General features: G+C 42.9%; 1 protein-coding gene across 1 annotated transcript; it reads left to right on the top strand.

The window, feature by feature from the left end:
* Positions 1-256: 256 nt before the first annotated feature.
* On the top strand, positions 257-9998 carry LOC118369111 (tetratricopeptide repeat protein 9A-like). Its single transcript, XM_035753593.2, has 3 exons — positions 257-1285; positions 6476-6658; positions 7071-9998. Exons 1-3 carry the CDS (start codon positions 808-810, stop codon positions 7151-7153), a joined length of 744 nt encoding a protein of 247 aa, XP_035609486.1. The 5' UTR covers positions 257-807; the 3' UTR covers positions 7154-9998.
* Positions 9999-25464: the final 15466 nt, after the last annotated feature.

Raw genomic sequence — 25464 nt, 5'->3', positions numbered from 1 at the left:
GTCTATGTAGGGATATTTATTTTTGCACTGCAATGTCCACATGGGTGTGGTGCTGAATCTGAATAGTAGCCTAGACTAAATAATAATACAAAAGAAACCCGTATGACCATGTCCTGGATAGATATCTGCCTCTATCGCAGTAGATTGACCATCAGCCTGCAATGATAGTAACACTGTTAACAACTGCCTTCTAAATCCGGGGGGGGCTGCCCTAAGTGACTGTTCGGGATGACATCATGGTACCCATGGGACCACGGAGCGCGCACCACAAATCTACACTGCCTCTGCGCACATATGAGCGCAATATATCTGACTTTTTTAAATGTATTTTTTATAGGGAACAGGTTGCTGAACACACAAACCCTAGGCATAGCGTGTTATCGGCATTCATTATCTAGTTGCTGCGGTTCTTCTTTTTGAGGTAGGCTACAGGCTACAGAAGAAGCGAGATGCGCCACGCATCAGGCTTTTGTCGAAAGAAATCCATGGCAGAGATTCTAGAATCATGATTATATAAGGAAAGGGAGAGTCGGATGCACGCACGGCCGATTCCACCGTCACCAGAAGATACAGGCTGTAACGTGCGAGCGAGGTGTCACAGGCTGGCACCAGTGTTGCCTAGCGCCAGACCACTTTGCGCCACAAGTAGAAAACAGGGGATGCACGAAAACAGTGAAGACAACCGGGCACGATGCAGGACTGAATCTATATATTTCCTCTAGAATAACCAGACAGACGTTGTGTCGACTTGGCTATCATTTGAGTGTAAAGCGCGTCGAATAAGTAGTCTAATTTATTATCGAGAAGATGAGTGTAAACCAGACTGGGTATGATGGCATCTCTAGAGTAGATGGTGTTACGGTAACTGGCGGCCTCAACATCAGTGGTACCCCGAAGCTGCAACAGTGTGCTCAGCCTCCCGGTAACCGACCCAGGGATGCCCGATACCAGCAACACGGCGGTCGGCAGCACCAGCACGCCAGCTCCGCTGTCAAACCGCCTAATTCTGAACGGTCCGAACCCGCGGACGTTGTGAAGCGCGCCATTGACTTCAAGACGCAAGGCACACAGTGTTACAAGGACAAGAAGTACCGGGAGGCGATTGGCAAGTACCACCGTGCTTTATTAGAGATGAAGGGGTTGTGCCGGGTGCTGGGAGACCCTGAAGCCAGCTCTAAGTCTCCTTCCTCGGTGCTGCCTACTATGACCAAATCAGACAGCCTGACGGACGAGCAGAAAGGTGCCATGGAGAACGCCGAGCTGGAGTGTTACAACAGTCTGGCAGGTATGTGATCATCGTTACGTAATTGTTCTATTGTTTTATATAAGGACACGGGGTTCGATATCGCCCCACACATTACAGACCTCAGATCTAATGGTTTATTATTGCCCTATATCATCACCATCCTCATCATCATCATCATCATCTTCATCATCATGATAACCACCATCATTATGTCCATTGTCCATCCCGCCATGATTAATTGTAGGCTTATTCTAACGTTTAAACGTGGCTGAGAAAATAATCTCTGAATATGCACCTGATATTCACCAGTCACCTGCCAGCATTTCCAAATGCCTGTGCTTAGAATTGTACTAAACCGGCTGTCAAATTTAGGCATTAAGATTGACAGATTGACATTTACTTTTATATTGTCAGTAGCCGTTCACATCTAATTTATGTTTCGCCAAATTCAAATGAATTGTTTTTTCATAATTCTGTAGTGGTGGGTGGGTGAAAATCACCGGGGAAGTCAAGCCCGGGAAAAAATGCCATATAAATGCCATATAAATGCCATATAAATGCCATATAAATGCCACCATGTGTTGTGATAATTGCGTTGTCTGCTCTATAACCTGTTAGTTCTGATGCCTTGCCACTGTGATAAACAAAGTGTTCAGACCCTTTGACTTCTTCCACATTTTGTTACCTTTACAGCCTTATTCTAAAATAGATTACATTGTTTTTTTCCCGTCATCAATCTACACACAAAACCCCATAATGATATTGCGAAAACAGGTTTTTAGATTTTTTTTTGCTAATTTATAAAAATACAAAGAAATTAAAAAACGGAGCACTCTGAAGCAGGTTTTCATCAAGGATCTCTCTGCACTTTGCTCCGTTAATATTTTCCTAGATCCTGACTAGTCTCCCAGTCCCTTCCTCTGAAAAACATCCCCACAGCATGATGCTGCCACCACCATGCTTCACCGTAGGGATGGTGCCAGGTTTCCTCCAGACATGATGCTTCGCATTCAGGCCAAAGAGTTCAATCTTGGTATCATCAGACCAGAGAATCTTGTTTCTCATGGTCTGAGAGTCTTCAGGTGCCTTTTGGAAAAACTCCAGGCGGGCTGTCATGTACCTTTTTACTGAGAAGTGGCTTCCGTCTGGACCCCCTCTACCATAAAGCCCACCAAACATCTTGCATGACCTACAGCGTTGTCTAGGAAGTTAATGCTTTCGGAAATCACGAAACCAACTATTGATTTAGAACCATGGAAAGTTACAGGAAGTCACAAATAAAACAGGAACTGCCTCCACTATTCCAGCACCATTTCAACATCATCAAATCACCTCTGCTTCGTCTAATACAGTGACAACTAAAAGATACCAAAAAAACTATTTAGTCCAATCAACATAAGCTACATATGATGTGGCTGTCCATGTTACTCATTTCTGTGTGTGTGTGTGTGTGTGTGTGTATGTATGTGTATGTGTGTGTATGTATGTGTGTGTGTGTGTGTGTGTGTGTATGTGTGTGTGTGTGTGTATGTATGTGTGTGTGTGTGTGTGTGTGTGTATGTGTGTGTATGTATGTGTGTGTGTGTGTGTGTTGGTGCAAGTAGAAAACACATGTTGACTCACCCTACTCGTAGAGAAACAGGTAGGCTAGTTAGAGAACACCTTTATTTAACCAGGTAGGCTAGCTGAGAACACCTTTATTTAACCAGGTAGGCTAGTTGAGAACACCTTTATTTAACCAGGTAGGCCAGTTGAGAACACCTTTATTTAACCAGGTAGGCCAGTTGAGAACACCTTTATTTAACCAGGTGGCCAGTTGAGAACACCTTTATTTAACCAGGTAGGCTAGCTGAGAACACCTTTATTTAACCAGGTAGGCCAGTTGAGAACACCTTTATTTAACCAGGTAGGCCAGTTGAGAACACCTTTATTTAACCAGGTAGGCCAGTTGAGAACACCTTTATTTAACCAGGTAGGCCAGTTGAGAACACCTTTATTTAACCAGGTAGGCTAGTTGAGAACACCTTTATTTAACCAGGTAGGCCAGTTGAGAACACCTTTTATTTAACCAGGTAGGCTAGTTGAGAACACCTTCATTTAACCAGGTAGGCCAGTTGAGAACACCTTTATTTAACCAGGTAGGCCAGTTGAGAACACCTTTATTTAACCAGGTAGGCTAGTTGAGAACACCTTTATTTAACCAGGTAGGCCAGTTGAGAACACCTTTATTTAACCAGGTAGGCCAGTTGAGAACACCTTTATTTAACCAGGTGGCCAGTTGAGAACACCTTTATTTAACCAGGTAGGCCAGTTGAGAACACCTTTATTTAACCAGGTAGGCCAGTTGAGAACACCTTTATTTAACCAGGTAGGCCAGTTGAGAACACCTTTATTTAACCAGGTAGGCCAGTTGAGAACACCTTTATTTAACCAGGTAGGCCAGTTGAGAACACCTTTATTTAACCAGGTAGGCCAGTTGAGAACACCTTTATTTAACCAGGTAGGCCAGTTGAGAACACCTTTATTTAACCAGGTAGGCCAGTTGAGAACACCTTTATTTAACCAGGTAGGCCAGTTGAGAACACCTTTATTTAATTTAACCAGGTAGGCCAGTTGAGAACACCTTTATTTAACCAGGTAGGCCAGTTGAGAACACCTTTATTTAACCAGGTAGGCCAGTTGAGAACACCTTTATTTAACCAGGTAGGCTAGTTGAGAACACCGTTATTTAACCAGGTAGGCTAGTTGAGAACACCTTTATTTAACCAGGTAGGCTAGTTGAGAACACCGTTATTTAACCAGGTAGGCTAGTTGAGAACACCGTTATTTAACCAGGTAGGTTAGTTGAGAACACCTTTATTTAACCAGGTAGGCCAGTTGAGAACACCTTTATTTAACCAGGTAGGCCAGTTGAGAACACCTTTATTTAACCAGGTAGGCTAGTTGAGAACACCTTTATTTAACCAGGTAGGCTAGTTGAGAACACCGTTATTTAACCAGGTAGGCTAGTTGAGAACACCTTTATTTAACCAGGTAGGCTAGTTGAGAACACCGTTATTTAACCAGGTAGGCTAGTTGAGAACACCGTTATTTAACCAGGTAGGCTAGTTGAGAACACCTTTATTTAACCAGGTAGGCCAGTTGAGAACACCTTTATTTAACCAGGTAGGCCAGTTGAGAACACCTTTATTTAACCAGGTAGGCTAGTTGAGAACACCTTTATTTAACCAGGTAGGCCAGTTGAGAACACCTTTATTTAATTTAACCAGGTAGGCCAGTTGAGAACACCTTTATTTAACCAGGTAGGCCAGTTGAGAACACCTTTGTTTAACCAGGTAGGCTAGTTGAGAACACCTTTATTTAACCAGGTAGGCTAGTTGAGAACACCTTTATTTTATTTAACCAGGTAGGCCAGTTGAGAACACCTTTATTTAACCAGGTAGGTTAGTTGAGAACACCTTTATTTAACCAGGTAGGCTAGTTGAGAACACCTTTATTTAACCAGGTAGGCTAGTTGAGAACACCTTTATTTAATTTAACCAGGTAGGCCAGTTGAGAACACCTTTATTTAACCAGGTAGGCCAGTTGAGAACACCTTTATTTAACCAGGTAGGCCAGTTGAGAACACCTTTATTTAACCAGGTAGGCTAGTTGAGAACACCTTTATTTAACCAGGTAGGCTAGTTGAGAACACCTTTATTTAACCAGGTAGGCTAGTTGAGAACACCTTTATTTAACCAGGTAGGCTAGTTGAGAACACCTTTATTTAACCAGGTAGGCTAGTTGAGAACACCGTTATTTAACCAGGTAGGCTAGTTGAGAACACCTTTATTTAACCAGGTAGGCTAGTTGAGAACACCTTTATTTAACCAGGTAGGCCAGTTGAGAACACCTTTATTTAACCAGGTAGGCTAGTTGAGAACACCTTTATTTAACCAGGTAGGCTAGTTGAGAACACCTTTATTTAACCAGGTAGGCCAGTTGAGAACACCTTTATTTAACCAGGTAGGCTAGTTGAGAACAAGTTCTCATTTGCAACTGCGACCTGGCCACGATAAAGCAAAGCAGTTCGACACAAACAACGACACAGAGTTACACATGGAATAAACAAACATACAATCAATAATACAGTAGAAATATCTATATACAGCATGTGGAAATGAGGTAGGATAAGAGAGGTAAGGCAATAAATAGGACATGGTGGCAAAGTAAATACAATATAGCAATTAAACACGGGAATGGTAGGATGTGCAGAAGATTAATGTGCAAGTTGAGATACTGGGGTGCAAAGGAGCAAGATAAATAAATAAATAAATAAATATAGTATGGGGATGTGGAAGATTGGATGGGCTGTATACAGATGAGCTATGTACAGGTGCAGTGATCTGTGAGCTGCTCTGACAGCTGGTGCTTGAAGCTAGTGGGGGAGGCAAGAGTCTCCAGCTTCAGAGATTTTTGCAGTTCGTTCCAGTCATTGGCAGCAGAGAACTGGAAGGAGAGGCGGCCAAAGGAGGAATTGGTTTTGGGGGTTACCAGTGAGTAATTTCCTTTCATGGGAAACAATGCACCAGGCTAGCTAGTTAGCATGTTGAACTTCCATCCTCTCAGGCCAGGGACACAACGTATTCATTTATGGTTGGATCAGAATCACTGGCCACAATCATTGGCCAGTACAAAAAATTAAGTAAAACCACAAGTCCAAATCCCTATCGCCACCCATGACTGATTTAGGAAAGGGCCAATTTTAGCTAGCTCGCTATCCACCGGAGAGAAATTAAAATGTCTTCTGTAAATTGTGTTTGGCTTTTGATGTGATGTCACTGGTGTGAAGCCAAATCCAAACTGGTGTTTCAGGACCAATCACAGCTGAGCTCACATGGTTTAGCTCAACGCTGATTGGCTATTAAAAAAAAGCTCGCTGGCTTCCCTTGCATTCAATGCTATGGGCGACAACAGTGTCATACTCTTTTTGACCAGACAGCATCAGATAGATGAACTACACATACTGATAAAGCAGGGACACAGTTTTGTCCAGATGCTTTCTCCAGTGATATACATTTAGCCTTTTGCGAATTAATGGACATTTATGAAACACAGACAGATAAACTGCATAATTCTGTATGTTTAAAGAAAAAACATGATTGGTCAATTTTTGTTTGGGGGGGGGAACGACCTGGCTTCCTTTGGCATCCATGAATTACACGCCACTGTGCCTCTCTCTCTTCCCAGCGTGCCTGTTGCAGATGGAGCTGGTCAACTATGAGCGTGTGAAGGAGTATTGTCTGAAGGTGCTGCGTAAGGAAGGGGACCACTTCAAGGCTTTGTACCGCTCTGGAGTGGCCTACTATCACCTAGGAGACTTCCACAAGGCCCTTCACTACCTCAAGGAGTCCCACAAACAGCAGCCAGCAGGTGAGGGTCTGCTAACCCTATGCTCATTTCACATATTATTCCATTTGATACACCATTTTCCACAAAAAATGGATTTGTTTCTTTGGAATCGAGAAGAAAAAAAAAAGTATTTTTATTTTCCAGGAGGTACAGTCGAGACAGGTACATTCTGTTGAGGCAATCAATAATTAAAATGGAATTGAGCATGGCATTCATTTGACAGTGACTTCAAGTCCAACTGGATGTCTGCAAAGCAATTGGATGGAAGACTGCCATTTTGGCTAACCCCCAACCAGATTGATAGATTTAAAACCTATAACTCACCTGGCGAAAGTTCACCCTGGGGTTTTAATCACCATTAATAAATCAGTTGATGTAATGTTTATTTTTCCTAAAGCATCCTTTTTAAAAAAAAATGTATTTTGTATTCCAGACACCAACGTTCTCCGTTACATCCAGCTGACTGAGATGAAGATCCGTCGTTCTGCCCAGAAGGAGAAGAAAGAGACCGCATAAAACAACCAACACTCACTGTCTTAATTGATAACTGAGGCTTTGCCCCGAAATCGCACCCTATTCCATATGCAGTACACTAGGTCCCTATGTGCCCTGGTCAAAAGGAGTGCACTGCATAGGGAATAGGGTGCCATTTAGGATGCCACCCACCTAACTTTTCACTCAACTGTCAATTTGTACTTTTCTTCATGCTCCACTCAGACCACGATACAGGGTCTCTGTGTTTTTAAAGGATTTCTATATAGATATGCTTTACCTTTTGCACAGCCACTTTATCCTTCTTCGTCTTCGCCAATTATGTGATTCATACCAACGTGTACTTTAGTACTTATGAGTATATGTCAACTATTTTATACAGATATGCAGTACCAGTCAAAAGTTTGGACACACCTACTCATTAAAAAGTTTTTCTTTATGTTTTCTATTTTCTCCATTTGTAGAATAATGGTGAAGACCTCAAAACTACGAAATAACACATATGGAATCATGTAGTAACCAAAAAAAGTGTTAAACAAATCAAAATATATTTTAGATTCTTTAAAGAAGCCACCCTTTTGCCTTGATGACAGATTTGCACACTCTTGGCATTCTCTCAACCAGCTGTTCACCTGGAATGCTGTTCCAACAGTCTTGAAGTAGTTCTGACATATGCTGAGCACTTGTTGGCTGCTTTTCCTTCACTCTGCTGTCCAACTCATCCCAAATCATCTTATTTGGGTTGAGGTCTGGTGATTGCGGAGGCCAGGTCATCTAATGCAGCACTCCATCATTCTCCTTCTTGGTAAAATAGCCTTTACACAGACCGAAGGTGTGTTTGAGTCATTGTCCTGTTGAAAAACAAATGATAGTCCCACTAAGCGCAAAACAGATGAGATGGTTAAGTGTGCCTTGAATTCTAAATAAATCACAGACAGTGTCACCAGCAAAGCACCCCCACAACATCACACCTCCTCTTCCATGCTTCACGGTGGGAACTACACATACGGAGATCATTCGTTCACCTACTCTGCATCTCACAAAGACACTGGGAAGAGACCCCCCCCCCCCAAAAAAAGGACTCATCAGCCGAAAGGACAGATTTCCACCGGTCTAATGTCCATTGCTCATGTTTCTTGGCCCAAGCAAGAGTGTGCAAAGCGGTCATCAAGGCAAAGGGTGGCTACTTTTGAAGAATCTCAAAAAATAAAATGTATTTAGATTTTGTTTAACACTTTCTTTGGTTACTACATGACTCCATATGTGTTATTTCATAGTTTTTGATGTCTTCACTATTATTCTACATTGTAGAAAATAATACTTTTTTAAAAGAAAAACCCTTGAATGAGTAGTTGTGTCCAAACTTTTGACAGGTACTGTACATACAACTGAAATCGTGCAGCGGTCAGCCTTTTTTGGCGACCATCTTTAAAGTTTATGTGCAGACGTTACAATGTTGCTGAACGTTATATATAGTTGGCAATGCACTACACTGCCAGGTCCAACGTGTAGATTAGGGCAACAACACATCTGATGGAGTCAAAGTAACAGATTTCACAGGATGAAACATGCGGCCTGTGACGTCTGTCTTCCCTCCCTCCTACTGACAACATGTGTTTGTGTTCACCACGGAGTCACTGTTTGACAAACCTCCCACTTTTAGCCCAGGATTCAATCCGATTGCGCTTTGTCCGCTTATGCACGTGCGTTCACGGAGATCACATTCACCATAAACGTGGCATATGTCAGCTTAATCGGAAAATTATCTTTAAAATGACGCATTGTCCAAATCGGTGATCGGATTGAATCCCGGCCTTAGACATTGAGCCAAAACAACACTTGTGTTTTGTCTTTATAGATTATTGAGATTTGGCAAGATGTGTTAATAACTATAATATATATATATATATAATAGATCTATAAATACTCTATTTAGGTTGTAAGGGCACAAACACTGAATAAAAATATGAACACAACATGTAAAGTGTTGGTATGTTTCATAAGCTGAAATAAAAGATCCCCAAAATTTTACATGTGCACAAAAAGCTTATTTCTCTCAATTTTAGTGCACAAATTTGTTTACAGCCCTGTTTAGTGAGCATTTTTCCTGTGCCAAGATAGTCCATCCATCAAAAGGCCACTCTAAAATGTGCAGTTTTGTCACACAACACAATGCCACGTATGTCTCAAGTTTTGAGGGAGCGTGCGATTGTCATGCTGACTGCAGGAATGTCCACCAGAGCTGTTGCCAGAGAATTGAATGTTAATTTCTCTACCATATGCCGCCTCCAACGTCGTTTTAGAGAATTTGGCAGTGCGTCCAACCAGCCTTACAACCACAGATAACATTTATGGCGTCGTTTTGCTGAACGTTGTGAACAGAGTGCCCAATAGTGGTGGTGGGTTTATGGTATGGGGCAGGCATAAGCTATGGACAACGAACACAATTGCATTTTATCGATTTTTTTAAAGGTATCTGTGACCAACAGATGCATATCTGTATTCCCAGTCATGTGAAATCCATAGATTTAGGGACCTAATGAATTTATTTAAATTGACTGATTTCCTCATATGAACTGTAACTCAGTAAAATGTTTTAAAATGTTGCATGTTGCGTTTATATTTTTTGTTCAGTGTATTTGCTAATTACAAGCTCATTGTCATGACACTTTATCAGAAAATATATTTAAAAAAAGAGTAGATTACTTTATAAAAGAAAATGCTATAAGTATGTTTTAATGATATAATAGCAAAGCTAATTGTATTTTGTTTGTAAATGTAAGCAGGGGCATTCCATACACAAGAGTATCTTTGAGAAACCCAGAATTTACTGTTACGTTATGTGTCTAATAAAGGAGTTATAATTATATTTATGATTACAGTAATTGTTCTTTGTTCTTTCCATCAAATCTTAAACTATTAATAGCACATGCCAACAAATCAAATTTAATTCTCAGAATAAATACATTTTCTTTTCCCCCATGGCATGGGCTCTCTCTAAAGGTTTTCAATAAAATAATTCTCAAATCCTTCAAATACAAACATAATTCAGTAGAACACACAACAAAAACACTGGCTTTTATGGTTGCCTAATATCCCTCAGTCTTTTAACTGAAGGAGAAAAGAGGAGCTGAGGGAGAGGATGACATCATACCTTCTCCTCTTGGTAGTTGTCATGTTGAGATGGACTATAATGCGCCTGCCTGGTTGTTGAACTGCCTGGTTATTGAACTGCCTGGTTGTTGAACTGCCTGGTTGTTGAACTGCCTGGTTATTGAACTGCCTGATTATTGAACTGCCTGGTTGTTGAACTGCCTGGTTATTGAACTGCCTGGTTATTGAACTGCCTGGTTATTGAACTGCCTGTTTATTGAACTGCCTGGTTGTTGACCTACCTGTTCATTGAACAGCCTGTTTATTGAACTGCCTGGTTATTGAACTGCCTGGTTATTGAACTGCCTGGTTATTGAACTGCCTGGCTATTGAACTTCCTGTTTATTGAACAGCTGGATATTAAACTGCCTGGTTATTGTACTGCATGGTTATTGAATGGCTGGTTATTGTACTGCCTGGTTATTGAACTGCCTGGTTATTGACCGGCCTGGTTATTGACTGGCCTGGTTATTGAACTACATGGCATTGGACAGTTGTTGTGTCTGAAATGGCGCCCTAGTCCCTATATAGTTCACTGTGTCTGAAATGGCGTCCCTAGTCTCTATATAGTTCACTGTGTCTGAAATGGCGTCCCTAGTCCCTATATAGTTCACTGTGTCTGAAATGGCGTCCCTAGTCCCTATATAGTTCACTGTGTCTGAAATGGCGTCACCAGTCCCTATATAGTTCACTGTGTCTGAAATGGCGTCCCTAGTCCCTATATAGTTCACTGTGTCTGAAATGGCGTCCCTAGTCCCTATATAGTTCACTGTGTCTGAAATGGCGTCCCTAGTCCCTATATAGTTCACTGTGTCTGAAATGGCGTCCCCAGTCCCTATATAGTTCACTGTGTCTGAAATGGCGTCCCTAGTCCCTATATAGTTCACTGTGTCTGAAATGGCGTCCCTAGTCCCTATATAGTTCACTGTGTCTGAAATGGCGTCCCTCGTCCCTATATAGTTCACTGTGTCTGAAATGGCGTCCCCAGTCCCTATATAGTTCACTGTGTCTGAAATATATATATAATATAATATATATGTTACAGTCAGTGTGGTGTATTAGCAGTGGTTTTATGTTACAGTCAGTGTGGTGTATTAGCAGTGGTTATATGTTACAGTCAGTGTGGTGTATTAGCAGTGGTTATATGTTACAGTCAGTGTGGTGTATTAACAGTGGTTATATGTTACAGTCAGTGTGGTGTATTAACAGTGGTTATATGTTACAGTCAGTGTGGTGTATTAGCAGTGGTTATATGTTACAGTCAGTGTGGTGTATTAGCAGTGGGTTATATGTTACAGTCAGTGTGGTGTATTAGCAGTGGTTATATGGTACAGTCAGTGTGGTGTATTAGCAGTGGTTATATGTTACAGTCAGTGTGGTGTATTAGCAGTGGTTATATGTTACAGTCAGTGTGGTGTATTAGCAGTGGTTATATGTTACAGTCAGTGTGGTGTATTAGCAGTGGTTATATGTTACAGTCAGTGTGGTGTATTAGCAGTGGTTATATGTTACAGTCAGTGTGGTGTATTAGCAGTGGTTATATGTTACAGTCAGTGTGGTGTATTAGCAGTGGTTATATGTTACAGTCAGTGTGGTGTATTAGCAGTGGTTATATGTTACAGTCAGTGTGGTGTATTAGCAGTGGTTATATGTTACAGTCAGTGTGGTGTATTAGCAGTGGTTATATGTTACAGTCAGTGTGGTGTATTAGCAGTGGTTATATGTTACAGTCAGTGTGGTGTATTAGCAGTGGTTATATGTTATAGTCAGTGTGGTGTATTAACAGTGGTTATATGTTACAGTCAGTGTGGTGTATTAACAGTGGTTATATGTTACAGTCAGTGTGGTGTATTAGCAGTGGTTATATGTTACAGTCAGTGTGGTGTATTAACAGTGGTTATATGTTACAGTCAGTGTGGTGTATTAGCAGTGGTTATATGTTACAGTCAGTGTGGTGTATTAGCAGTGGTTATATGTTACAGTCAGTGTGGTGTATTAACAGTGGTTATATGTTACAGTCAGTGTGGTGTATTAGCAGTGGTTATATGTTACAGTCAGTGTGGTGTATTAGCAGTGGTTATATGTTACAGTCAGTGTGGTGTATTAGCAGTGGTTATATGTTACAGTCAGTGTGGTGTATTAGCAGTGGTTATATGTTACAGTCAGTGTGGTGTATTAACAGTGGTTATATGTTACAGTCAGTGTGGTGTATTAGCAGTGGTTATATGTTACAGTCAGTGTGGTGTATTAGCAGTGGTTATATGTTACAGTCAGTGTGGTGTATTAGCAGTGGTTATATGTTACAGTCAGTGTGGTGTATTAGCAGTGGTTATATGTTACAGTCAGTGTGGTGTATTAGCAGTGGTTATATGTTACAGTCAGTGTGGTGTATTAGCAGTGGTTATATGTTACAGTCAGTGTGGTGTATTAGCAGTGGTTATATGTTACAGTCAGTGTGGTGTATTAACAGTGGTTATATGGTACAGTCAGTGTGGTGTATTAGCAGTGGGTTATATGTTACAGTCAGTGTGGTGTATTAGCAGTGGTTATATGTTACAGTCAGTGTGGTGTATTAGCAGTGGTTATATGTTACAGTCAGTGTGGTGTATTAGCAGTGGTTATATGTTACAGTCAGTGTGGTGTATTAGCAGTGGTTATATGTTACAGTCAGTGGTGGTGTATTAGCAGTGGTTATATGTTACAGTCAGTGTGGTGTATTAGCAGTGGTTATATGTTACAGTCAGTGTGGTGTATTAACAGTGGTTATATGTTACAGTCAGTGTGGTGTATTAGCAGTGGTTATATGTTACAGTCAGTGTGGTGTATTAGCAGTGGTTATATGTTACAGTCAGTGTGGTGTATTAGCAGTGGTTATATGTTACAGTCAGTGTGGTGTATTAGCAGTGGTTATATGTTACAGTCAGTGTGGTGTATTAGCAGTGGTTATATGTTACAGTCAGTGTGGTGTATTAGCAGTGGTTATATGTTACAGTCAGTGTGGTGTATTAGCAGTGGTTATATGTTACAGTCAGTGTGGTGTATTAGCAGTGGTTATATGTTATAGTCAGTGTGGTGTATTAGCAGTGGTTATATGTTACAGTCAGTGTGGTGTATTAGCAGTGGTTATATGTTACAGTCAGTGTGGTGTATTAGCAGTGGTTATATGTTACAGTCAGTGTGGTGTATTAGCAGTGGTTATATGTTACAGTCCTTGGTGTCGACCCGTCATTCAGGTCCCCACCTGTTTAGCATGTTATTTTGGCATTAATACATGTCACATATCAGTTTGCAAACAATGTAAAATCAAATATATATATAATTAAAGCCACATACAACCATGGTCTCTTTTAAGTTTTCTTGAGTAAAGCAGCTCCAAAATGCAGGTGTTTCAGCCTCGCTCAGGGCTTTCTGTGGTGGTGGGGTGGGCCAGCAGAAAATAGGAGCATTGCGCTGTGATTGGCTCAGTATTCTGTCACTCATGGGGACCTTGCACAATCGCCTAGCTTCAGTCCTTTAGTACTGGTAGACATCCAAAATGTCAGCCCTTTGGGTCCCACCATAGAGTTATATTACAAATGCCCTTCCAAGAAGGTCATTGGCCACAGAAATTACATCATTTTTCTACGGATGGCCATGCTTTCTACCTGGCTACCCCTACACCGGTCAACAGCCCTGCACCCCCCACAGCAACTTACCCAAACCTCCCCCATTTCTCCTTTACCCAAATCCAGATAGCTGATGTTCTGAAAGAGTTGCAAAATCTGGACCCTGTTGGGTTCACCTAGGGGTCATGATAAGGGCTGTACCAAAATGTTTGATGTATTAGAATAATTGATTATGCTTATGTTGTATTAATAGAAGATGAGGGGTTATAAGACCCCTCCCTCCTTACATTTATAGAGTCCTAGACTTCAGATTAACAATATATATATTCCATATTGAGGTTTAGAATTGTTTCACAGTTGTTTTTTAGTTATTTCTTTCTTTCTTTCTCTCTCTCTCTCTCTCTCTCTCTTATAAAAATAATCATCTGAGAATTGTGTGACTGAGACAGAACTCTGCAGGGGAGTGTAGGAGATAAGACTCGTCAAACATTCCACAATAAATCAACTTTGGGGAGTGGACATTTACTACTATGTTTTTAGATAACACTAAAGGGCTTGTTTATATAGCTTGGTAGGCACGGTTTTGGTCTCAGGAGTAAAAAGGTAATGACGTAGGTAGTGACATCACCAGGGCTAGACTGAGGGTTTAACAAAACAGCCGGAGACCTTTTGTTTGATGCAGAACTTACTCGGAAATATGCGTGTTGTGTTCCTGATTGTCAACTTCTGTCTGCAATTTCATTAAATAAATGTTTTTGAATGATATAATGAAAGATATTGTCATAATGCTAATTTCACCAATGATTGACAAGGACGAAAGGAACGAACCCCAACATTCCCTACAAATACTTTTTCACAGCACTGTATACTTATAAAGATATGGATGAGCAATGACAGAGCGGCATAGGCAAGATGCAATAGATGGTCTAAAATGCAAGATATGTAAACATTATTCAAGTGGCATTATTAAAGTGACTAGTGATCCATTTATTAAAGTGGCCAATGATTTCAAGTTTGTATGTAGGCAGCCTCTCGGTGTTAGCGATGGCTGTTTAAAACCTGTTTGGGATAGGGGGCAGCATTTTCACATTCGGATGAAAGCGTGCCCAGAGTAAACTTCCTGCTACTCAGGCCCAGAATAATATATGCATATTATTAGTAGATTTGGATAGAAAACACTGTGAAGTTTCTAAAACTGTTTGAATGATGTCTGTGAGTATAACAGAACTCATATGTCAGGCGAAAACCAGAGAAAAATCCAACCAGGAAGAGGGAGATCTGAGGTTTGTAGTTTTTCAACTCATTGCCTTTCTAATATACCGTGTCAATGGGGTCATATTGCACTTCCTAAGGCTTCCACTAGATGTCAACAGTCTTTATAACCTTGTTTCAGGCTTCTACTGTGAAGGGAGAGAGAATAAGAGCTGATTGACTAAGAGGTCTGGCAGAAGGCCATGAGCTGGTCACGCGTGCTGGACCTGCGTTCCATTGCATTTCTAAAGACAAAGGAATTGTCCGGTTGAAACATTATTGAAGATTTATGATAAAACATCCTAAAGATTGATTCTATACATCATTTGACGTGTTTCCACGAACTGTAATATAACTTTCTGGACTTTTCATCTGGACTTTCGCCTGGACTTGCCCGCACCTCGTGAGTTTGGATTTGTGAACTAAACACACTAGCAAATAGGAGGTATTTGGACATAAATGGGGTTGGACTTTATCGAACAAAACAAACATTTATTGTGGAACTGGGATTCCTGGGAGTGCATTCTGATGAAGATCATCAAAGGTAAGTGAATATTTATAATGCTATTTCTGACCTCTCTTGACTCCACAACATGGTGGATATCTGTACGGCTTGTTTTTGTGTCTGAGCGCCGTACTCAGATTATTGCATGGTGTGCTTTTTTTGTAAAGCTTTTTTGAAATCTGACGGTTGCATTAAGGAGAAATATATATTTAATTCTGTGCATAACACTTGTATCTTTTATCAATGTTTATGATGAGTATTTCTGTAAATTGATGTGACTCTGCAAATTCGCCAGATGTTTTCGAAGGCACAACATTACTGAACATAACGCGCCAATGTAAACTGAGATTTTTGGAAATAAATATGAACTTTATCGAACAAAACATACATGTATTGTGTAACATAAAGTCCTATGAGTGCCATCTGATGAAGATCATCAAAGGTTAGTGATTCATTTTACCTCTATTTCTGCTTTTTGTGACTCCACTCTTTGGCTGGAAAATGGCTGTATGTTTTTTTGTGACTCGGCTCTGACCTAACATAATCATATGGTGTGCTTTCGCTGTAAAGCATTTTTGAAATTGGATACGATGGGTAGATTAACAAGAAGTTAAGCTTTAATTTGGTATATTGCACATGTGAGTGTGAATATTTTTTAATTTTGCGCTCTGCCTTTTCAGCGGAACCCCTAGCCCTAAGAAGTTTTAACAGTCTGACGGTATCTCAACCATGCATGACATACAAAATGCATAAAAAGGTGTGTCTTCACAGTCCTCGTCCTGCCATAAGATGTTCTTTCATCTGGTTTTTGAATCTGGTTTTATTGCTAACTTGAGTTACCTGGGGGATGGCAGAGAGTTCCATTTAGTTACCTGGGGGATGGCAGAGAGTTCCATTTAGTTACCTGGGGGATGGTAGAGAGTTCCATTTAGTTACCTGGCGGATGGTAGAGAGTTCCATTTAGTTACTGGGGGATGGTAGAGAGTTCCATTTAGTTACCCTGGGGGATGGTAGAGAGTTCCATTTAGTTACCTGGCGGATGGTAGAGAGTTCCATTTAGTTACCCTGGGGGATGGTAGAGAGTTCCATTTAGTTACCTGGGGATGGTAGAGAGTTCCATTTAGTTACCTGGGGGATGGCAGAGAGTTCCATTTAGTTACCTGGGGGATGGCAGAGAGTTCCATTTAGTTACCTGGTGGATGGTAGAGAGTTCCAATTAGTTACCTGGGGGATGGTAGAGAGTTCCATTTAGTTACCTGGGGAATGGCAGAGAGTTCCATTTAGTTACCTGGGGGATGGCAGAGAGTTCCATTTAGTTTCCATTTAGAGTGTGTTCTCTAATTCTCTCCTCTCTTTCTTTCTCTCTCTCGGAGGACCTGAGCCCTAGGACCATGCCCCAGGAATACCTGACATGATGACTCCTTGCTGTCCCCAGTCCACCTGGCCGTGCTGCTGCTCCAGTTTCAACTGTTCTGTCTTATTATTATTCGACCATGCTGGTCATTTATGAACATTTGAACATCTTGGCCATGTTCTGTTATAATCTCCACCCGGCACAGCCAGAAGAGGACTGGCCACCCCACATATGCTCTCTCTAATTCTCTCTTTCTTTCTCTCTCTCGGAGGACCTGAGCCCTAGGACCATGCCCCAGGACTACCTGACATGATGACTCCTTGCTGTCCCCAGTCCACCTGGCCGTGCTGCTGCTCCAGTTTCAACTGTTCTGCCTTATTATTATTCGACCATGCTGGTCATTTATGAACATTTGAACATCTTGGCCATGTTCTATTATAATCTCCACCCGGCACAGCCAGAAGAGGACTGGCCACCCCACATAGCCTGGTTCCTCTCTAGGTTTCGTCCTAGGTTTTGGCCTTTCAAGGGAGTTTTTCCTAGCCACCGTGCTTCTATACCTGCATTGCTTGCTGTTTGGGGTTTTAGGCTGGGTTTCTGTACAGCACTTTGAGATATCAGCTGATGTACGAAGGGCTATATAAATACATTTGATTTGATTTGATTTGATTGGTTACCTGGTGATGGTAGAGAGTTCAATTTAGTTACCTGGGGGCTGGTAGAGTTCCATTTAGTTACCTGGTGATTGTAGAGAGTTCCATTTAGTTACCTGGGGGATGGTAGAGAGCTCCATTTAGTTACCTGGGGTATTGTAGAGAGTTCCATTTAGTTACCTGGGGGATGGTAGAGAGTGCCATTTAGTTACCTGGTGATTGTAGAGATTTCTATTTAGTTACCTGGGGGATGGCAGAAAGTTCCATTTAGTTACCTGGGGGATGGCAGAGAGTTCCATTTAGTTACCTGGTGATGGTAGAGAGTTCCATTTAGTTACCTGGGGATGGTAGAGAGTTCCATTTAGTTACCTGGTGATGGTAGAGAGTTCCATTTAGTTACCTGGGGGATGGTAGAGAGTTCCATTTAGTTACCTGGGGATGGTAGAGAGTTCCATTTAGTTACCTGGGGATGGCAGAGAGTTCCATTTAGTTACCTGGGGGATGGCAGAGAGTTCCATTTAGTTACCTTTGGGATGGGAGAGTTCCATTTAGTTACCTGCGGATGGTAGAGAGTTCCATTTAGTTACCTGGGGGATGGTAGAGAGTTCCATTTAGTTACCTGGTGATTGTAGAGATTTCTATTTAGTTACCTGGTGATGGCAGAGAGTTCCGTTTAGTTACCTGAGGGATGGCAGAGAGTTCCGTTTAGTTACCTGGGGGATGGTAGAGAGTTCCATTTAGTTACCTGGGGGATGGTAGAGAGTTCCATTTAGTTACCTGGGGATGGTAGAGAGTTCCATTTAGTTACCTGGTGATGGTAGAGAGTTCCATTTAGTTACCTGGGGGATGGCAGAGAGTTCCATTTAGTTACCTGGGGGATGGCAGAGAGTTCCATTTAGTTACCTGGTGATGGTAGAGAGTTCCATTTAGTTACCTGGGGATGGTAGAGAGTTCCATTTAGTTACCTGGGGGATGGTAGAGAGTTCCATTTAGTTACCTGGGGGATTGTAGAGAGTTCCATTTAGTTACCTGGGGGATGGTAGAGAGTTCCATTTAGTTACCTGGGGGATTGTAGAGAGTTCCATTTAGTTACCTGGGGGATGGCAGAGAGTTCCATTTAGTTACCTTTGGGATGGGAGAGTTCCTTTCAGTTACCTGCGGATGGTAGAGAGTTCCATTTAGTTACCTTTGGGATGGGAGAGTTCCATTTAGTTACCTGCGGATGGCAGAGAGTTCCATTTAGTTACCTGGGGGATGGCAGAGAGTTCCATTTAGTTACCTGGGGGATGGTAGAAAGTTCCATTTAGTCAGGGCTATGTTTATTCATGTTCTGGACCTGGGGACTGTGAAGAGACCTCTGGTTGCATGTCTTGTTTTATATCGATAAGTGTCTGAACTGTGTGTCAACTGCTTAAACACACAGTTCGGTACATTCAACACAACACCTCGCACAAATATCAATATTGATGCAGTCAATCTCTCCTCAACTTTGAGCCGTGAGAGACTCGCATGTCATTGACATTCACCTTCCATGTTTGTCTATGTGCAGTACGTGCTGCTCTGTTGTGGACCAACTGCAGTTTGCCTTTGTCCTTATGTTCCACACCTGACCAGACACCTGAAGTTGTCCAAGTGCGACAAGACTAGGGCTTGTAGGACCTGTCTGCTTGACTGAGATGTCAAGAAAGGAGAGCAATGCATGATCATTGTGGCAGACCAGGGTGTTGGGGTCAAAACATTTACGCAGATCAGACACGGACAGAGTAGGATGAGCTCAGTTTAAGGTTAAGAGCAGGTAGCCTAGCGGTTATGAGCAGGTAGCCTAGCGGTTCGAGCAGGTAGCCTAGCGGTTCGAGCAGGTAGCCTAGCGGTTATGAGCAGGTAGCCTAGCGGTTATGTACAGGTAGCCTAGAAGTTATGTACAGGTAGACTAGCGGTTATTAGCAGGTAGCCTAGCGGTTAGAGCAGGTAGCCTAGCGGTTAGAGCAGGTAGCCTAGCAGTTATGAGCAGGGAGCCTAGAAGTTATGTACAGGTAGCCTAGCGGTTATGAGCAGGTAGCCTAGCAGTTAGAGCAGGTAGCTTAGCGGTTAGAGCAGGTAGCCTAGCGGTTAGAGCAGGTAGCCTAGTGGTTAGAGCAGGTAGCCTAGCGGTTATGAGCAGGTGGCCTAGAAGTTATGTACAGGTAGCCTAGCAGTTAGAGCAGGTAGCCTAGCGGTTAGAGCAGGTAGCCTAGCGGTTATGAGCAGGTGGCCTAGAAGTTATGTACAGGTAGCCTAGTGGTTAGAGCAGGTAGCCTAGCGGTTATGAGCAGGTAGCCTAGCGGTTATGTACAGGTAGCCTAGTGGTTAGAGCAGGTAGCCTAGCGGTTAGAGCAGGTAGCCTAGCGGTTATGAGCAGGTAGCCTAGCGGTTAGAGCAGGTAGCCTAGCGGTTAGAGCAGGTAGCCTAGCGGTTATGAGCAGGTAGCCTAGCGGTTATGTACAGGTAGCCTAGAAGTTATGTACAGGTAGACTAGCGGTTATTAGCAGGTAGCCTAGCGGTTAGAGCAGGTAGCCTAGCGGTTAGAGCAGGTAGCCTAGCAGTTATGAGCAGGGAGCCTAGAAGTTATGTACAGGTAGCCTAGCGGTTATGAGCAGGTAGCCTAGCGGTTAGAGCAGGTAGCTTAGCGGTTAGAGCAGGTAGCCTAGCGGTTAGAGCAGGTAGCCTAGCGGTTAGAGCAGGTAGCCTAGCGGTTATGAGCAGGTGGCCTAGAAGTTATGTACAGGTAGCCTAGCAGTTAGAGCAGGTAGCCTAGCGGTTAGAGCAGGTAGCCTAGCGGTTATGAGCAGGTGACCTAGAAGTTATGTACAGGTAGCCTAGTGGTTAGAGCAGGTAGCCTAGCGGTTATGAGCAGGTAGCCTAGCGGTTATGTACAGGTAGCCTAGTGGTTAGAGCAGGTAGCCTAGCGGTTAGAGCAGGTAGCCTAGCGGTTATGAGCAGGTAGCCTAGTGGTTAGAGCAGGTAGCCTAGCGGTTAGAGCAGGTAGCCTAGCGGTTATGAGCAGGTAGCCTAGCGGTTATGAGCAGGTAGCCTAGCGGTTAGAGCAGGTAGCCTAGCGGTTATGAGCAGGTAGCCTAGCGGTTAGAGCAGGTAGCCTAGCGGTTAGAGCAGGTAGCCTAGCGGTTATGAGCAGGTAGCCTAGCGGTTAGAGCAGGTAGCCTAGCGGTTATGAGCAGGTAGCCTAGCGGTTAGAGCAGGTAGCCTAGCGGTTAGAGCAGGTAGCCTAGCAGTTATGAGCAGGGAGCCTAGAAGTTATGTACAGGTAGCCTAGCGGTTATGAGCAGGTAGCCTAGCGGTTAGAGCAGGTAGCTTAGCGGTTAGAGCAGGTAGCCTAGCGGTTAGAGCAGGTAGCCTAGCGGTTAGAGCAGGTAGCCTAGCGGTTATGAGCAGGTGGCCTAGAAGTTATGTACAGGTAGCCTAGCAGTTAGAGCAGGTAGCCTAGCGGTTAGAGCAGGTAGCCTAGCGGTTATGAGCAGGTGACCTAGAAGTTATGTACAGGTAGCCTAGTGGTTAGAGCAGGTAGCCTAGCGGTTATGAGCAGGTAGCCTAGCGGTTATGTACAGGTAGCCTAGTGGTTAGAGCAGGTAGCCTAGCGGTTAGAGCAGGTAGCCTAGCGGTTATGAGCAGGTAGCCTAGTGGTTAGAGCAGGTAGCCTAGCGGTTAGAGCAGGTAGCCTAGCGGTTATGAGCAGGTAGCCTAGCGGTTATGAGCAGGTAGCCTAGCGGTTAGAGCAGGTAGCCTAGCGGTTATGAGCAGGTAGCCTAGCGGTTAGAGCAGGTAGCCTAGCGGTTAGAGCAGGTAGCCTAGCGGTTATGAGCAGGTAGCCTAGCGGTTAGAGCAGGTAGCCTAGCGGTTATGAGCAGGTAGCCTAGCGGTTAGAGCAGGTAGCCTAGCGGTTATGAGCAGGTAGCCTAGCGGTTAGAGCAGGTAGCCTAGCGGTTATGAGCAGGTAGCCTAGCAGTTATGTACAGGTAGCCTAGTGGTTATGAGCAGGTAGCCTAGCGGTTAGAGCAGGTAGCCTAGCGGTTAGAGCAGGTAGCCTAGCGGTTATGAGCAGGTGGCCTAGAAGTTATGTACAGGTAGCCTAGGGGTTTGAGCAGGTAGCCTAGCAGTTATGAGCAGGTAGCCTAGCGGTTATGTACAGGTAGCCTAGCGGTTAGAGCAGGTAGCCTAGTGGTTATGAGCAGGTAGCCTAGCGGTTATGTACAGGTAGCCTAGCGGTTAGAGCAGGTAGCCTAGCGGTTATGAGCAGGTAGCCTAGCGGTTATGTACAGGTAGCCTAGCGGTTATGAGTATTGCTTGTTCAAATCCCCCAGTCGACTAGGTGAAGAATCTGTCGATATGCCCTTGAGTAAGGCGCTTAACCCTAATTGCTCCTGTAAATGGCTCTTGATTAGAACGTCTGCTCAATGACTAACATGTACAAAAGGTGATGTTCTTTTAACAGGCTATAGACAGAAGATTATTGGTTGATCTACAACTAAAGAACTGAGACTGGTCGAAAACATACCCTCCCAGACACAGCCTGTACGGAGGTGAGAGAACATACCCCCTCGGACACAGCCTGTACGGAGGTGAGAGAACATACCCCCTCGGACACAGCCTGTACGGAGGTGAGAGAACATACCCCCTCGGACACAGCCTGTACGGAGGTGAGAGAACATACCCCCTCGGACACAGCCTGTACGGAGGTGAGAGAACATACCCCCTCGGACACAGCCTGTACGGAGGTGAGAGAACATACCCCCTCGGACACAGCCTGTACGGAGGTGAGAGAACATACCCCCTCAGACACAGCCTGTACGGAGGTGAGAGAACATACCCCCCCGGACACAGCCTGTGCGGAGGTGAGAGAACATACCCCCTCAGACACAGCCTGTACGGAGGTGAGAGAACATACCCCCTCGGACACAGCCTGTACGGAGGTGAGAGAACATACCCCCGGACACAGCCTGTACGGAGGTGAGAGAACATACCCCCTCGGACACAGCCTGTACGGAGGTGAGAGAACATACCCCCTCGGACACAGCCTGTACGGAGGTGAGAGAACATACCCCCTCGGACACAGCCTGTACGGAGGTGAGAGAACATACCCCCTCGGACACAGCCTGTACGGAGGTGAGAGAAAATACCCCCTCGGACACAGCCTGTACGGAGGTGAGAGAACAGGTTTGATGTGATTGATGAGATATTTCAGTTCTGTGTAATTTCTGTATGTGTAAGAGCAATACAAATGTATGTCTGATTGAATTGGGCCTCCAATGTGAGCTTGTCATGATTATTGGGGTTCTATGGTGCACACAGTTGAAATTAAGATTCCTAACATGCCTTTTAAAGAATAACACTCTACAGGTAAGATAGGCCCTGACAGGGGATATGACACTATACAGGTAAGATAGACCCTGACAGGGAATTCTCCAGCTTCAGGCCCTAATACCCACAGTATATCTAAGACACAGACACAGAGTTACAATATATCTAAGACACAGTCTACAAAGTAACAGTATATCTAAGACACAGACTACAGAGTAACAGTATATCTAAGACACAGACTACAGAGTAACAGTATATCTTAGACACAGACTACAGAGTAACAGTATATCTTAGACACAGACTACAGAGTAACAGTATATCTTAGGCACAGACTACAGAGTAACAGTATATCTTAGACACAGACTACAGAGTAACAGTATATCTTAGACACAGACTACAGAGTAACAGTATATCTTAGACACAGACTACAGAGTAACAGTATATCTTAGACACAGACTACAGAGTAACAGTATATCTTAGACACAGACTACAGAGTAACAGTATATCTTAGACACAGACTACAGAGTAACAGTATATCTTAGACACAGACTACAGAGTAACAGTATATCTTAGACACAGACTACAGAGTAACAGTATATCTAAGACACAGACTACAGAGTAACAGTATATCTAAGACACAGACTACAGAGTAACAGTATATCTAAGACACAGACTACAGAGTAACAGTATATCTTAGACACAGACTACAGAGTAACAGTATATCTAAGACACAGACTACAGAGTAACAGTATATCTAAGACACAGACTACAGAGTAACAGTATATCTTAGACACAGACTACAGAGTAACAGTATATCTAAGACACAGACTACAGAGTAACAGTATATTTAAGACACAAACCACAGTAGATACAGCTGCTTCAGTTTGCCTGCAATTTATTCATTTCTCGTATTGACTGGTGGACTGTATGCCATTTGTAAAGCACACAGTGGCCATTCCATGTTTGGTGCATGCTCAGAATACGAAGTCCCAGGGATGCTGCAACGCAGAATGTATAGAGGGGAGGACGAGAGCAGAACCGTAGGTTAGAGCCGAGCGCCCCTGAAATGATGAGCAACGCTAGGAGGGGTGTGTTATGGTGATAGAACGGCGAAGGAGACCATGATCATCAAGGGGGGATCAGCCAATCGTGAAAAAAAAATGGACGGACTACTTCAAAATGGAGATTGCCTGAATGGCACTGCACACGCTGTCACAGATACTGTAATGGCACCGATACAAAGATGAGTCGTCTATCTATCTCTATGGTGACAACCGTAACAGTACCACTATTTCAGGGTTACAACAACAACATTTATAGGAAATTATTGGTTGATAATTTTTTTTAAATACTGCCCTCTGACTCGTCAGTTGTGGCCAATATAATTATATAGTTTCCAATAGATCTGACAACATAACTAGGATAAAAATGCATCACAGATCTCAACAAAGATGTTTCAAATTGTCTCCTTTATTATGTTATTGACAAAACAAAAATCGAAAATGTAACAAAATTGGCAATAAATTAATCAAATTAAATAATTAATTCCCTGAAATAAAAACAAACGTTTCATAGCGAGGAAGTGAAAAAACAAACAAATAATCAAATATGAACTATCCAACTATCTGAAGTACAGTGCAATCATCAATGGTGTGTTGTTGTTGTTGTTGTTGTGAACATCGTGACTTGAATTGAATCAAATCCTGAATCTGGATTTCCAGGTACCCGTGGGGTTTGCTAGGTAGGCACACTACAACCGTGGACGGAACACATTGACTGCATGCGTCCCTAAAGACATTCCATTTCCTACGTGGTGCATTGCTTTTGACCAGAACCCTTTATTGACAGTAGTAGTGCACTTCGTAGGGAATATGGTGTCATTTGGGACACTGCCCATGGTCTGTATCTTACAGACAAAGCTATACAGTAGATCTCTGTCAACCAGTCAACCTGTAAAGCAGCTTTGATTCTATTTACCGTCCAGTTGTCATGACACCTGTGTTGCAATTAGACGTACAGTAAATATATAAATATGTAAACATATATTTATATACATATATAAATATACAAACATACTACGTGAGGATGCTTTTGACAAAATATACATTAAAATCAATAATCATTTGACATATATAAATTGAAATGCATTGAAATTCAATGTTTTTTTTCCCCCCTTCGCCCGCCCCGCCCCCTCGCCCGCTCCACCCCGCCCCCTCGCCCCACCCCGCCCCGCCCCCTCGCCCGCTCCACCCCGCCCCCTCGCCCCGCCCATAGATATCAGTTCAGTCAATTTTTTTTTGTGTGTGAATCAAAGTGTCAAAAACAGTCCAGAGTGAGCGTCATCAACCAAGACTCCAATGTTCAAGTCCGTTTTAATAGTCGTCGTAGTCTTACTCGATTTGTGTTGTTGTTTTTTGGTACAATATGCTGCTGGTACATGTAATATTGGGGTATGATGATAT

This window comes from Oncorhynchus keta, chromosome 35 (genome assembly GCF_023373465.1).
Source record: "Oncorhynchus keta strain PuntledgeMale-10-30-2019 chromosome 35, Oket_V2, whole genome shotgun sequence".
NCBI lineage: Eukaryota > Metazoa > Chordata > Actinopteri > Salmoniformes > Salmonidae > Oncorhynchus > Oncorhynchus keta.
The sequence above is the reverse complement of the archived record's forward strand: the minus strand, read 5'-3'. Positions and strand labels throughout refer to the sequence as shown.